The sequence below is a fragment of the Diabrotica virgifera genome, chromosome 2, assembly GCF_917563875.1.
Source record: "Diabrotica virgifera virgifera chromosome 2, PGI_DIABVI_V3a".
Lineage (NCBI taxonomy): Eukaryota > Metazoa > Arthropoda > Insecta > Coleoptera > Chrysomelidae > Diabrotica > Diabrotica virgifera.
This window is the reverse complement of record NC_065444.1, coordinates 74,681,878-74,694,253: the sequence shown is the minus strand read 5'-3', so window position 1 is coordinate 74,694,253 and position 12,376 is coordinate 74,681,878. Positions and strand designations below refer to the sequence as shown.

Here is a 12,376-nt window from a genome sequence, read left to right as displayed (position 1 = left end):
AACAGAAACTCCTGCAGAATCGCATACCTTAGTAGTATTACTAGTATTGCACTTTAGCTCATATTTTAATTTATAATAATCAAAATTGTACTTAAAATTATTGACAACTAAATAAAAACTCAATTCTCCATTGTTGTTATGCACCCTAGTTACTACCTAACAACCAAAGTATCTATCTTGATAAAATGAATGAAACTAGTCAATATGACGAAAATGTTTAATTTTATAATTTATAATGGTATCAATCGTGCAAAAAACGTTATAAGCATGTCGAACGTTAAGGGTAACCGATCTCAGACAATAATTGGAGTCGTCGCTCCGCTCCCACTCCAAACAATTGTCTTCGATCGGTATAAAACCCTTACCGTTCTCCATACTTAATATACTATAAATAATTATACAGCTTTCAAATGAGAATATTTGTGTTTTTAACGTTAAAAGGTACACTTGTAGTAAGTTTATCTAAAAAAGTCTACAAATGGAAAAAATGTGTAGTTTTCTTTTCTTATAAATAAATTAATCTATTATAACAAAACAAAAGCAAGTTTGACATTTAGTAATTTGCTCCATGGGAAGCCGAGAAAATGCATTTTTTTAACGTATACCGATTTTGAACTTTGAAATTACATTTTCTACAACCTGATTTTTGATTGGAGTTTTGCTATTTTTGGCAATTTTCACTCGTAATATCGATAGTTTTTATTATAATAATATAGGTATGTTATGATTATTTTAAAAATATGAAAATTGGTGAGAAGAAATAGGATAAAAATAAAACGGTGATTGTTCGAAAATTATGATCCTATTGTTTATATCTTTGCCGTAAATGCCGGTCAAATTTAACCGGTTGTATCTCAGGAACCACTCATCACAATTAAACGTTTTTTCTTTTAAAAGAAGCGTCCTGCCGTTTTTTTTTTTTTTCAATACCGTTTTCATGATTTAATTTAATTTATTATTTCCCGAGATATTCTATTTGTTTATAAGCCAAAAAATTGTTTATAATTTTTAAATATTCCTGAGGCCGCTTTAAATAGTCCAATTTTAATTCTGTAAAGTACATTAGATAGGTACAGTGTTTTTTTGTACAAAAATCATAATTATTCTTATGTATCATAATTATTGTGGTTATTATAGCGACCGTAAATTTTTAATTAACAATTCAATTGTTGCTAAACTGTTCATTTAATTTCCATCGGCTTCTGGAATTATAATCTATTCGCAAAAGGCTTTTATACTACCAAGTTATTTAATTATTAATAAACAGTTACTTACCTAAAATTTTAGTTGAAAAGTACAGATTTTGTTGGAAAAACCCGCATTTTCCGGGGAAAATTCTCGTCTAAGTAAATCGGAAAAAACACGCCTCTATGTAGAATTTAATTGCGGTGAATTTTTATTTGGGTGTTTTTGGCGTAAAGTTGAAATCTTTGGAGTTATAGAGAAAAAATTGAAAAAAACACGATTTTTGGGCGCCATTTTGTTTATAAAAAAAGTAGCAAACTATCTGCGAACTTTGCATACCTATATTATTAATACAGGGTGAGGCAGATAAAGGGCCTATTAGAAATATCTCGAGAACTAAAGGTAAGAAAATCATGAAAATTGTTATGCAGGGGTTTTGAGGTGTGAACTATTTAATGAAAATATTTTGGTCTCTTTGCTACTTCCGGTTATACCGGAAGTTGATTGTAACTTCGTTTTTTTTTTAAATAGGACACTCTGTATATTTTTACATTTTTGGATTCTCCTCGATTTCTTCTTTCTTTAAATATAAGGTTTTGTAATATTATACAGGGTAGGTTAAAAGATAATTACGTTTTCTTATTAATTTCGTAGCAACATTCACACCCTGTAGGCTTGTAGTAGTTTGACATAATAAACTCTACTTATGTTCAAATGATTTATAATACAGTCTACTATTGTTAGGGATTATCGGTATAGTTATATTTTTTGTTTTAGTATACAGGGTTGGTCGAAACTCGGATTGAGTATTTTCTGAGTTTTCCCAAATGGAACACCCTGTATTTTAGTATTGTAATGAAATGTTGCTTTATGGTACATTTTAATTACTTAAGCACTCCCTATACCTAACTGCTTTAATTTGTGAGTTATTGGTGATTCAAGCAAAACATTAATTCCAACACAAAATATGTGAAATTGTATTAGGTTGGCCGTGAAAATATTCAGTCACAAATAATTTTTTGTAAATAAATACATATTAATCTAGACTGATACTTAAAATTGCCAATAATGGTTGAACTGTCAAAATGCCATCGAAGTTAAGATTGTTGGTGCGATGAACAATTAAGCCCAAATTAAAGCAGTTAGGTATAGTGAATGCTTAAGAAATAAAAAAGTACCATGAAATATCATTTCATTACAATACTAAAATATAGGGTGTTCCATTTAAGAAAACTCAGAAAATACTCATTCCGAGTTTAGACCCGCGCTGTATAGTAAAATTAAAAATTTAGCTATACTATAAATTGTTAACAATAGTAGACTATATTAGAAATCATTTGAACAATAATAGAGTTAATTATGTCAAACTACTACAATCCTACAGGGTGTGAATATTGCTACGAAATTAATAAGAAAACGTAATTATCTTTTAACCTACCCTGTATAATGTTACAAAACATTATATTTAAGAAAGAAGAAATCGAGGAGAATCCAAAAATGTAAAAACATACAGGATGTCCCATTTAAAAAAACGAAGTTATACGCAACTTCCGGTATAACCGGAAGTACAAAGTAAATGAAAATATTTTCATTAAATAGATCAGTCTTCAAAACCCCATTATTCCAATTTTCATAATTCAGTTACCTTTAGTTCTCGAGATATTTCTAATAGGCCCTTTATCTGCCTCACCCTATATATACAATCATAAGATTCGATTTCAGCAATAAAATTGCTGGTATAGTCGGTTCGCTAAACTCAGACGCAACTGGCTAGATATTTTAGTCGATAATTTTTTTGTTTTTTGCCAATTTTGCAAAAATTTGCAAAATTACTAACTATTTAGTGATTATTAACTATTTAGTAATTATTTTTTGCCAATTTTACTAAAATTGGCAAAATTACCGACTAAAATATCTAGAAAGTTGCGTCTGAGTTTAGCGAACAGACTATAAATAACTTTTCCTTGTATTTTGCTAATTAGCCCAGGGTATTTGTTCGTTTTTAATAAAGGTTCTGAGAAAAAAAATCTTGAAAAAATGCTTATTTTTGGTCTTCTAAAATTTTAAAGTATACTAGTACCTTAAATGACAGCTCACTATTTTTTATTATTTATACATTATATTTATGTATATGTTATATACAGGGTATCACTTAAGTTGCACATATATTATGGGAAACTTTTTTATTTTTAATTTTACGAAAAATTATTCTTTATAAAAAGTTCTGCATGGCCTAAAACCTATGATTCAACCATAAGATATCAAATTTCAAATTGTATCTATATTATACGAAGTTTGTCAAAAAATATGAATTTCGCTAAAGAGTAAAATATCTTTATTTATTTCACAATATTGAAAATTGTTATTATGAAATGTTTTTTGGAATAAAAAATTATGTTTTAATATATGCAATTACATCCTTCTAATGAAAAAAAAATTGGAAGATTTTTCTCAAATTACGGATACCTACCTACCAACATCATTTTCATTTATAACTCTTTTATTTTTAATTTGTCGAAGAAAAGTTATTCTTGTCCTGATGGGTCCCTGGACGAGAAGTATTTCGGATATTCGCTTAGGGTAGTTAGGATTATTTAGGTTAGTTAGGGCTATATGTAACTTGTGACTGGCTGAATCACTAATGTGTATGCCAAAAAAAAAGTTATTCTTCATAAATGGCTCTTTATGATCTAAAATTTAAGATGCAACCATCATATATCAAATTTTATTAATTCTATACGAGGTATATAAAAAAATATGAATTTGGTTCAAGAGTAAAGTATCTCTATAGTTCACAACATTTAAATTAGAATGATATAATTGCACATTAGAACATACTAGTTTTTCTAAACAACTTTTCATAATAGCAATTTTCAAAATTATGTGGTAAAGCAAATATACAGTGAGGACATTTAGGTTGGAATAAATGAATTTTCTCGAGAATGGGCGATTTTGGAGAAAAATTCCGAAACAAGTCGATTTTTATTTTTTAATTATAATGTTTTGGCATGTATATCATCAATGACGTCATCAATTTGGGCGTGATGACGTAATCGATTATTTTTTTAATGAGAATATTCGCTATTCAGTAATATAAACATTAACATAATTTTTTATACAGGGTGAAAAAAAAAATTTGTTTGATTAAATTAATTGACACAAAAAGAAGAATGTAAGCAATTTATTTAATTCAAAATACATAAATAGGTAAAAATGTTATTTCACAAATAAATACCTATTGCTTTTCTTTAAATTCAATGTTCAAGCTGCTAAGAGACAGGTGGCTGGCAGCCTTAACACTGAATTTAGGCGAAAAACAATATTTATTTGTCAAATAAGCATTTCTTAAATTTCAGTTAATTTACTTAAAAAAACTGGTTTAGGACACCCTCTATAAATAATTGTGTTAAGGTTTATATTACTGAATAGAGAATGAAATAACCTTTCAAGTGAGCTATCACACGACCCCTGCTCTCATTTAAAAACATCATTGATTACGGCATCACGACCAGTTAAATGACATCACTAGTATGATATATATGTTACAGTTCAAGTTGATTATTCAGTTGGAGTTAACTCCAACTAGTTGGAGTCAACTCTAACGGCTGGTTTCAGTAAAAGTTGATTATAAATATAAAATGAAGATTTATATTCAACATTTACTAGTAAAAGTAGACTCCAACTAGGAAAAGTATACTCTTCCCAATGCCATTTAGTAAAAGTTGATTCTGATTCACACAAACAGCCGATTCTAGAAATTAAATGTTACTGAATATGTTCAAATTAGTCTAGCCTGTATCGTCGCCCCCGTTAGGTAAATTACTCCGATTCGAATTTTTTGCACAAACTTACTCAAAAAGAGGTCCTTATAACAAATCTACTGGGTGCCAGGCAGTACCTTGATCGATAAATTGTTTAAACAATTTTTTTTAGAGAAAATTCACACAAATAATTTTTTCACTTCACAAAATAATTTTCCTAACAAGCGCAGAAAGTCATACTTTTCCGCACGCGACTGCAGTTTGCCGAACGACGCGGAGTTCGGCAAGCAGTCGAGTGCGGAAAAGAGACTTTCTGCAAGCGTTAGGAACAATATTTTTTCTACGAGTCTTTAAAAAATGACCAAATCTTAATCAATTAATTTAATTAATATGAAAATACATACACAAATTAATTCTTTGACAAGGTTGTCAAAATCAAACTTTCAGCATAATTGGTTAGCATGACGACGATCTTGGTTTCCATGACGACGATTCGAATATTAGGTCAAAATTATTTTATTTCATCGAATTTTCGCGTTAATTTCATTAAAACATGAACACAATAAGATATATTTGAAATAAATTAGTAAATAGTACCTAAATATTAGTTTATTGCATGTACATATTATAATTACTTTAAGGCCATATTAACATATCTAAATTAACACGCGTGCGGAAAAGTAAAACGCATGCGGAAAAGTAAAACGCGTGCATAAAAGTAACACGTGTGCGGAAAAGTAAAACTTTCTAAACATTACAGTAGACATTTTTCTCTAAAATTGATTGTTGTCGAGTTATACGCGATTTAAAATTTGAAAAATGCGAAAATAGCCATTTTCAAGGCTTAATAACTCGGTTAAAATCCATTATTATGAAAGTCAGAAAGTGACCAAGTTTATAGCCCCCTCTACAAGATCCAGCAGAAATTTTTGTCACTATTTTATTACTAAGCTTTATCTTTAATTATTAACAATGAGCGCTAAGTGCGTATTAGGCGGCCGTCAATGGTGAGTGCTAAAGAGATGCACCATTCCAGCCGTCCAATGGTGAATCTCACTCGCACTCACATTGACGGCCGCCTCAATACACGGTTAGCGCTCATTGTTGATAATTAAAAATAATATCTTATTAATGAAATAATGACAAAAATTTCTTCAGGATCTTATAGAGGTAGCTTTAATCTTTGATTTTTTTTTAGTTTCTGACTTTCATAATATATAATATCGTATGGCATTTTTGCCTTTCGGACAGTTCCGGCGCCAATTACACCTTTAACCCTGTTTTAAGTAACTTAGTGTCGATGTACACTAGCCCAGGGGGACCTACGGCTTAACGTGCGTTCCGAGGCACGGTGAGACGGCTCGTGTCATTATTGGAAATGAAAATGGTTTGTCTTTGGCAGGGCTCGAACCCACGTGCACTGGCGTATGAGGCCAGCGATTATGCCGTTACTCCACGGCCGCTCGCTCGACTTTCACAATAATTATCTTTAACCGAGTTATTAAACATTGAAAATGGTTATTTTGGCGATTTTCAAATTTTAAGTCGCTAATAACTCGACAACAGTCAATTTTAGAGAAAAAAAGGCCCAAAGGATCTAAAAAAAAATTGTACGAAGTGAAAAAATTATTTTTGCGAATTTGTTTAAAATCATTGTTTATCGCCAAACGTCACTAAAATCATTCATTATTGTACTCATTTGCCCTCATTTTCGGCAGTAAAATATCACTTTGTTGTATTGAAAGAAGAATGTTACTTTATCTGCCGCTATTATTAATCAAATTAACCGAGATTGAATGTAAGTGGTCAATGGCAGCAATCGATTATTTATTTGAGTGAAATTAAAATTTATTTACTTTAATTATTAAAAATATTGTACAGAATTTATCTTATTATGTATTAATAAAATTTATGTCAAAAAGTAAAATCCTGTAGTGTTTCGCAATTATATTCATACAAAATAAATCAAAACTTTACAGATTTAGTAATTAGGTAGGTATACAATATTGACAACTCAACAGAGAAATTTGTCAACTCAAGAGAGAAACAATATTGTCAACTCAAGAGAGAAACTCAACTTATTACCTACAAAAGTGGACAACATCAATCCCAAATAGACTACTTCATGATAAGGAAAGAAGACATACGTGAATGCAAGGACTGCAAGGTAATAGTTAGTGAGACAGTAAGCCAACAACATAAGCTGCTTGTTCTGGACATCGAAGTAAAAAGCGAAACTAAACAAAAATATCGGAGAGGACCACAAAAAATCAAGTGGTGGATGCTAAAAGATGAGAAGGAAGGTCTATTCAGGGAAAGAATAGTAGAAAAAATATGTTGGAACATGAAAGGAAGCCCTAACACAATTTGGAGAAAAATGGCCAATATTATTAGAGAGACGGCTATTGAAATACTTGGGAAAACGTCAGGAAAGAAGTTTGAAGATAAAGAGACTTGGTGGTGGTCAAATGAAGTACAAGGAAACATAAAAGAGAAGAGAAAATTATATAAAAAGTGGCAAGAAACCAGATCGGACATAGATCTTCAAAACTATATGGTCGCCAAAAAGGAAGCGAAAGTAGCAGTAGCAAAAGCTAAAGCAGAAGCGTATTCAAACCTATACGATCAACTTGATACCAGGGAAGGCGAAACGAAGATATATAAAATAGCCAAACAGAGAGCAAAGAAAGCAAAAGATTTTAATCAGATTAGATGTATCCGAGATGAAAATAATAAAATACTAGTTCACGAAAGGGATGTCAAAAAGAGATGGAGAAAGTACTTTGACAGCTTATTAAATGAAGAATTTGACAGACAGCCTGTAGAGTCAACGGAGACAGTAGCAGCAATGGTCACCAAAATAACCAACAAGGAAGTGGCTCAAGCGCTTCAAAAAATAAAGAAAGGAAAAGCGGTAGGACCAGATGATATTCCTGGGGAAGTATGGAGAGCATTGGGAGAGACAGGAACAAGGTGGCTAGCAGGTCTATTTAATAGAATTATGGAAGTTGGACAAATGCCAGACGAATGGAGAAGCAGTATACTGGTACCTGTTTACAAAAACAAGGGAGATATACAACAATGTACAAACTACAGGGCTATAAAACTGCTTAGCCACACCATGAAAATATGGGAAAGAGTAATTGATAGACGGATACGTGAAGAAACCGAAATATCCGAGAATCAATTTGGCTTTATGCAGGGTAGATCAACAACAGATGCAATTTTCATTATAAGGCAGTTGATGGAAAAATACAGGAGTAAAGAAACAAACGCTCATATGGTATTCATTGATCTTGAGAAAGCATATGATAGAGTTCCTCGAGAGATTCTGTGGTGGGCACTCAATAAGAAAGGAGTCCCTGGTGAATATGTAAAGATTGTGAGGGATATGTATGAGGGAGTAACGACTAGTGTTAGGACAGGTGTGGGAGAGACTGATAAATTTCATGTGAAAGTAGGATTGCATCAACGTTCTGTGCTTAGTCCGTATTTATTCTCATTAGTTTTGGACCAGATAACAGCGAAAATACAGGGTAACATTCCATGGTGCTTAATGTATGCTGATGATGTCGTGTTAGTAGGAAATAGTGAAAGAGACTTAGAACAAAAACTGGAACAGTGGAGACAAGCTCTGGAGGAAAAAGGTTTAAAACTTAGTAGGACAAAAACAGAGTATTTGGAATGTTCATTTAAAGATGGAGCTACTACAAATAAAATGGTATCTTTGGATGGTGAAATGATTGTAAAAAGCAATAGTTTTAAGTACCTAGGATCGGTATTACAGAGTAATGGAGAAATAGATGGAGATGCATGCAGTAGAATTAGGGCTGGATGGATGAAGTGGAAAGAAGCGAGTGGTGTGTTGTGTGACAGAAAAATTCCAATGAAGCTGAAGGGAAAATTCTATAAAACAGCCATAAGACCAGCTATGATGTACGGAACTGAATGTTGGGCAGTGAAAAAGAAAGAGGAACAGCGAATGCACGTGGCGGAAATGAGAATGCTTAGATGGATGAGTGGAGTGACAAAGAAGGATAAAATTAGAAATGAGTATATTAGGGGAAGTCTAGGTGTGGCACCAATTGATGCCAAAATGAGAGAGCATATGTTAAGATGGTTTGGTCATGTTCAACGTCGAGACGTTAACCACCCAATACGAAGAATAGCTGAAGTGCAGATTCCTGGAAGGAGTAGGAGAGGAAGACCAAAGAAGAGCTGGGGGGAGACGATAAGGCAAGACATGTTGGTAAAGGGGATTAACATTGATATGGCCCAAGATAGAATTGTGTGGAGAAATGCAATTAGGGAAGCCGACCCCGCATAGGGATAAGGCAAAGAGAATGATGATGACAATATTGACAACTATCGATTAAACATCAAAACCGGTCATCGTGCAAAAGTCATCTGTCATTACTGTCATTCGATTTTTTTATTTCGTCTAAAATTAAAAAAATTTCCTCAAAGTTGTAAGTAAGTGTTAATGTTTTTTATGATTGACGATACAATTTTGTACGCACCACCTCAATACTCTTTATCGAACGCGTCTGTTGCTCGCTTCGCTTCCTCTGCTCGTAATATCAGACTCGTTCGATAAAGAGCCACTTTACTGACTTGGTACATAAATAACTATTAAACAATTTTTCGACCACGGTACTGCCTAGTACCATCTGTCCGACAGCGAGTATAACTCCTCGTTAATTATAACAGGTAGAATGACAAATGAGGTGTCAAAGGAAAGATTAATATCCAAGGATGGTACTAAAGGTGACAAATTTAACCTAGGCTGTCTATCCGTCCGTCCGCGAATATAACTTCTTCTTCTTCTTTTTGTATAGACATTACTTTGTCTGTTTTTTCAATGTGCCTCTAGTAAGTTGTCGTTCCATCGTTTTCGTGGTCTTCCCACTGAACGTCCTTCTATTGGGGAACCGTCTCTCGCTGTCCTGACTACATTCTATTCTATTCTTCTGTTTCTTACCCAGCTATTAATGTTATCCACCTTACATCTCCGTCGTATATCTGTACTTCTAGCTCTGTCCCATAGAGTCTTACTATCGATTTTTCGAAGGGTTTTCATCTCGGCTGTTTCGAGCAATCTTTTTGTCCTCTCTGTGCCGGGTTGTGTTTCTGCCGCGTATGTCATTATTGGTCTGATGACTGATTTGTAAATTCTGCCTTTCATTTCTTTTCCGATATGACAAATGATGTGTCAAATGAAAGCTTATAATCCAAGGATGGTAATATGCATTTTCTTCTTTCATCCATTAAATCCAATATTTCCTCTGTCATCCATCTTTGCTTCCGTGGTCGCTGTTTTGTGAGCATTTCAGTTGCCGTTGCAAGGGCGTGTCTGATTTCCTCCCGAAGGCGAAAGTTAAGGATGTTTAATTATATGACAGTGTGCTAAAAAACAGTGCGAAAAAGTAAAACCCATTTAAAATACATTGTTACTTCAGACACACTTTAAACCCTTCATGTACTGCTATCTATATTTACAATTTTCACACAATAAAACCTTTACATCAGCGGTTCTCAATCTTTATGAGTCATGTACCATCTAAAGTTTATTTTATTGGATTTCTATATTTTTAGATTGTATAATCAAGATTTACTATGTACTACTATTTTAAGTTTTTGTGTGTTTTGTGTACCACCGCAAATAATTATATGTACCACCAGTGGTACATGTACCACAGATTGAGAACCGCTGCTTTACATAATATGAGATAGAGTAGATAAAAATTATTTTTGTGAATTTGGTTAACAAAAATTGGTTAAACAATTTTTCGACCGCGGTACCGCGTGACACCCTGTGTATTTGTTATAAGGATTGTTATACGGATGTACATATTTCTTTGAGTAAGTTTGTGCAAAAAATCGAATCAGAATAATTTACCTAACGGGGGAGACGTTACAGACTATACTAATAAGTAGTTGAAACGGTCAAAACAAAGAAACGCACACTCATCAAAAATGCACTTGAGATTCTCGTATAATCAACATTTACTGAATCGATCCAGGAAGAGTCAACTCCAACTAGTAAAAGTTGATTTAAATTTTTAAAATCAACTTTTACTGCTCGTTTCAGTTGGAGTTGACTCCAACTAGTTGGAGTCAACTCTAACTGAGAATCAACTTGAACTGTAACATATATACCAAAAAATCATAATTTAAAAATAAAATTCGACCTGTTTAGGGATTTCTCTCCAAAATCGCCCATTCTCGAGAAAATGAATTTATTCCAACCTAAACGTCTTCACTGTATACAATTTTTAAATAGAAAAATCTCATATTTAGATTATCTTTTCTCATATTTAGATCCCTCTCATAATCCCTGTTCTTACAATATGGAGTTTGACACTTCTATATAAGGTTTTTATTCAACGATTTATGACCAGTTCAACCATTTCATATTAGGAATAAATAAATAAGTATTCATTTTACCTAAAAAGTTAACCAATATATTCTAGTTTTCAAATTAAGTTCAAACGAAATCATTGACAAATCTTTGTATACAGGGTAAACTAAAAAAAGGAGATAGATGTGTTGCCTTTGATGGCCAACAATCAATAGAGGTAGAATGTTCGTTTCCAGTTCACAAATATCTCAGCAAAAATCTATACTGGGGGTAAATTAATAACAATTATTTAAAATTATTGAAATAATACAGAGAAAAATATAATAGGTACTATTTGTCGAATGTGAAAATTTAATTGTCATATAAAAAACCTTACAGTCTATTTTAGTTTTTCAGTGATACGTCATTTGGAAGATCAATTATTCATCACGCGAAGAAACAATCCCAGTTTAGTGATGTTTACTTCTACCAGTTTTCTTACTATGGAAGCATTCCAGGAGTGCGACCTTATATAGAGGGTACGTTATCATATTGTTTTCACCCATTTTGAAAAAATGTGAAAACCTTGAATTATCCATGTCTGTCTGTCTCAAAGACTTTATAAACACAAATCTTCTGTCATTACACCAGATAGAATGGCAAATGAGATATCGAATGCGAGCTTTTAACCCGGGGATTGTATTGGAGCTGAGAAATTTCACCTAGAACTTCCGGTTTTAGAGTTGTAACCAGAAGTTTTAAAGTCGCCAAAATAGTACCAGCGTTATATTATTCCACGCAAGTCGAGCACAAATAAATATAAGCCGCCGGTTTCATGCCTGGCTGTCCGTTCGTCTGTCTGCCAGAGAATATATCTCCTCCGTTATTAAAAGAGATATAATGAGATGTCGAGCAAACCAAAGATTGTATTAGAGGTGAGAAATTTGACCCAGGACTTCCGGTTTTAGAGTTACAGCCAATTAAATCGTCGAAATAGTACAAGCGATATATGTATTATTCAAAACGCCTAAGCAAGACGAAAACAAATACACACTTCCGGTTTTATATCTGTCTGCCCGCCCGTCTGTCT

General features: G+C 32.8%; 1 protein-coding gene across 3 annotated transcripts in view; it reads left to right on the top strand.

Annotated features, from left to right (window-relative positions):
- LOC114342823 (venom carboxylesterase-6) overlaps nt 1-12,376 on the top strand; it is a 75,081-nt gene that overhangs the window by 49,349 nt on the left and 13,356 nt on the right. For all 3 annotated transcript variants that reach the window (XM_028293631.2, XM_028293630.2, XM_028293628.2), the window contains exon 9: nt 11,696-11,825. In XM_028293631.2, the coding sequence (XP_028149432.2) occupies nt 11,696-11,825 (130 nt within the window). The remainder of the gene's footprint in view (nt 1-11,695; nt 11,826-12,376) is intronic.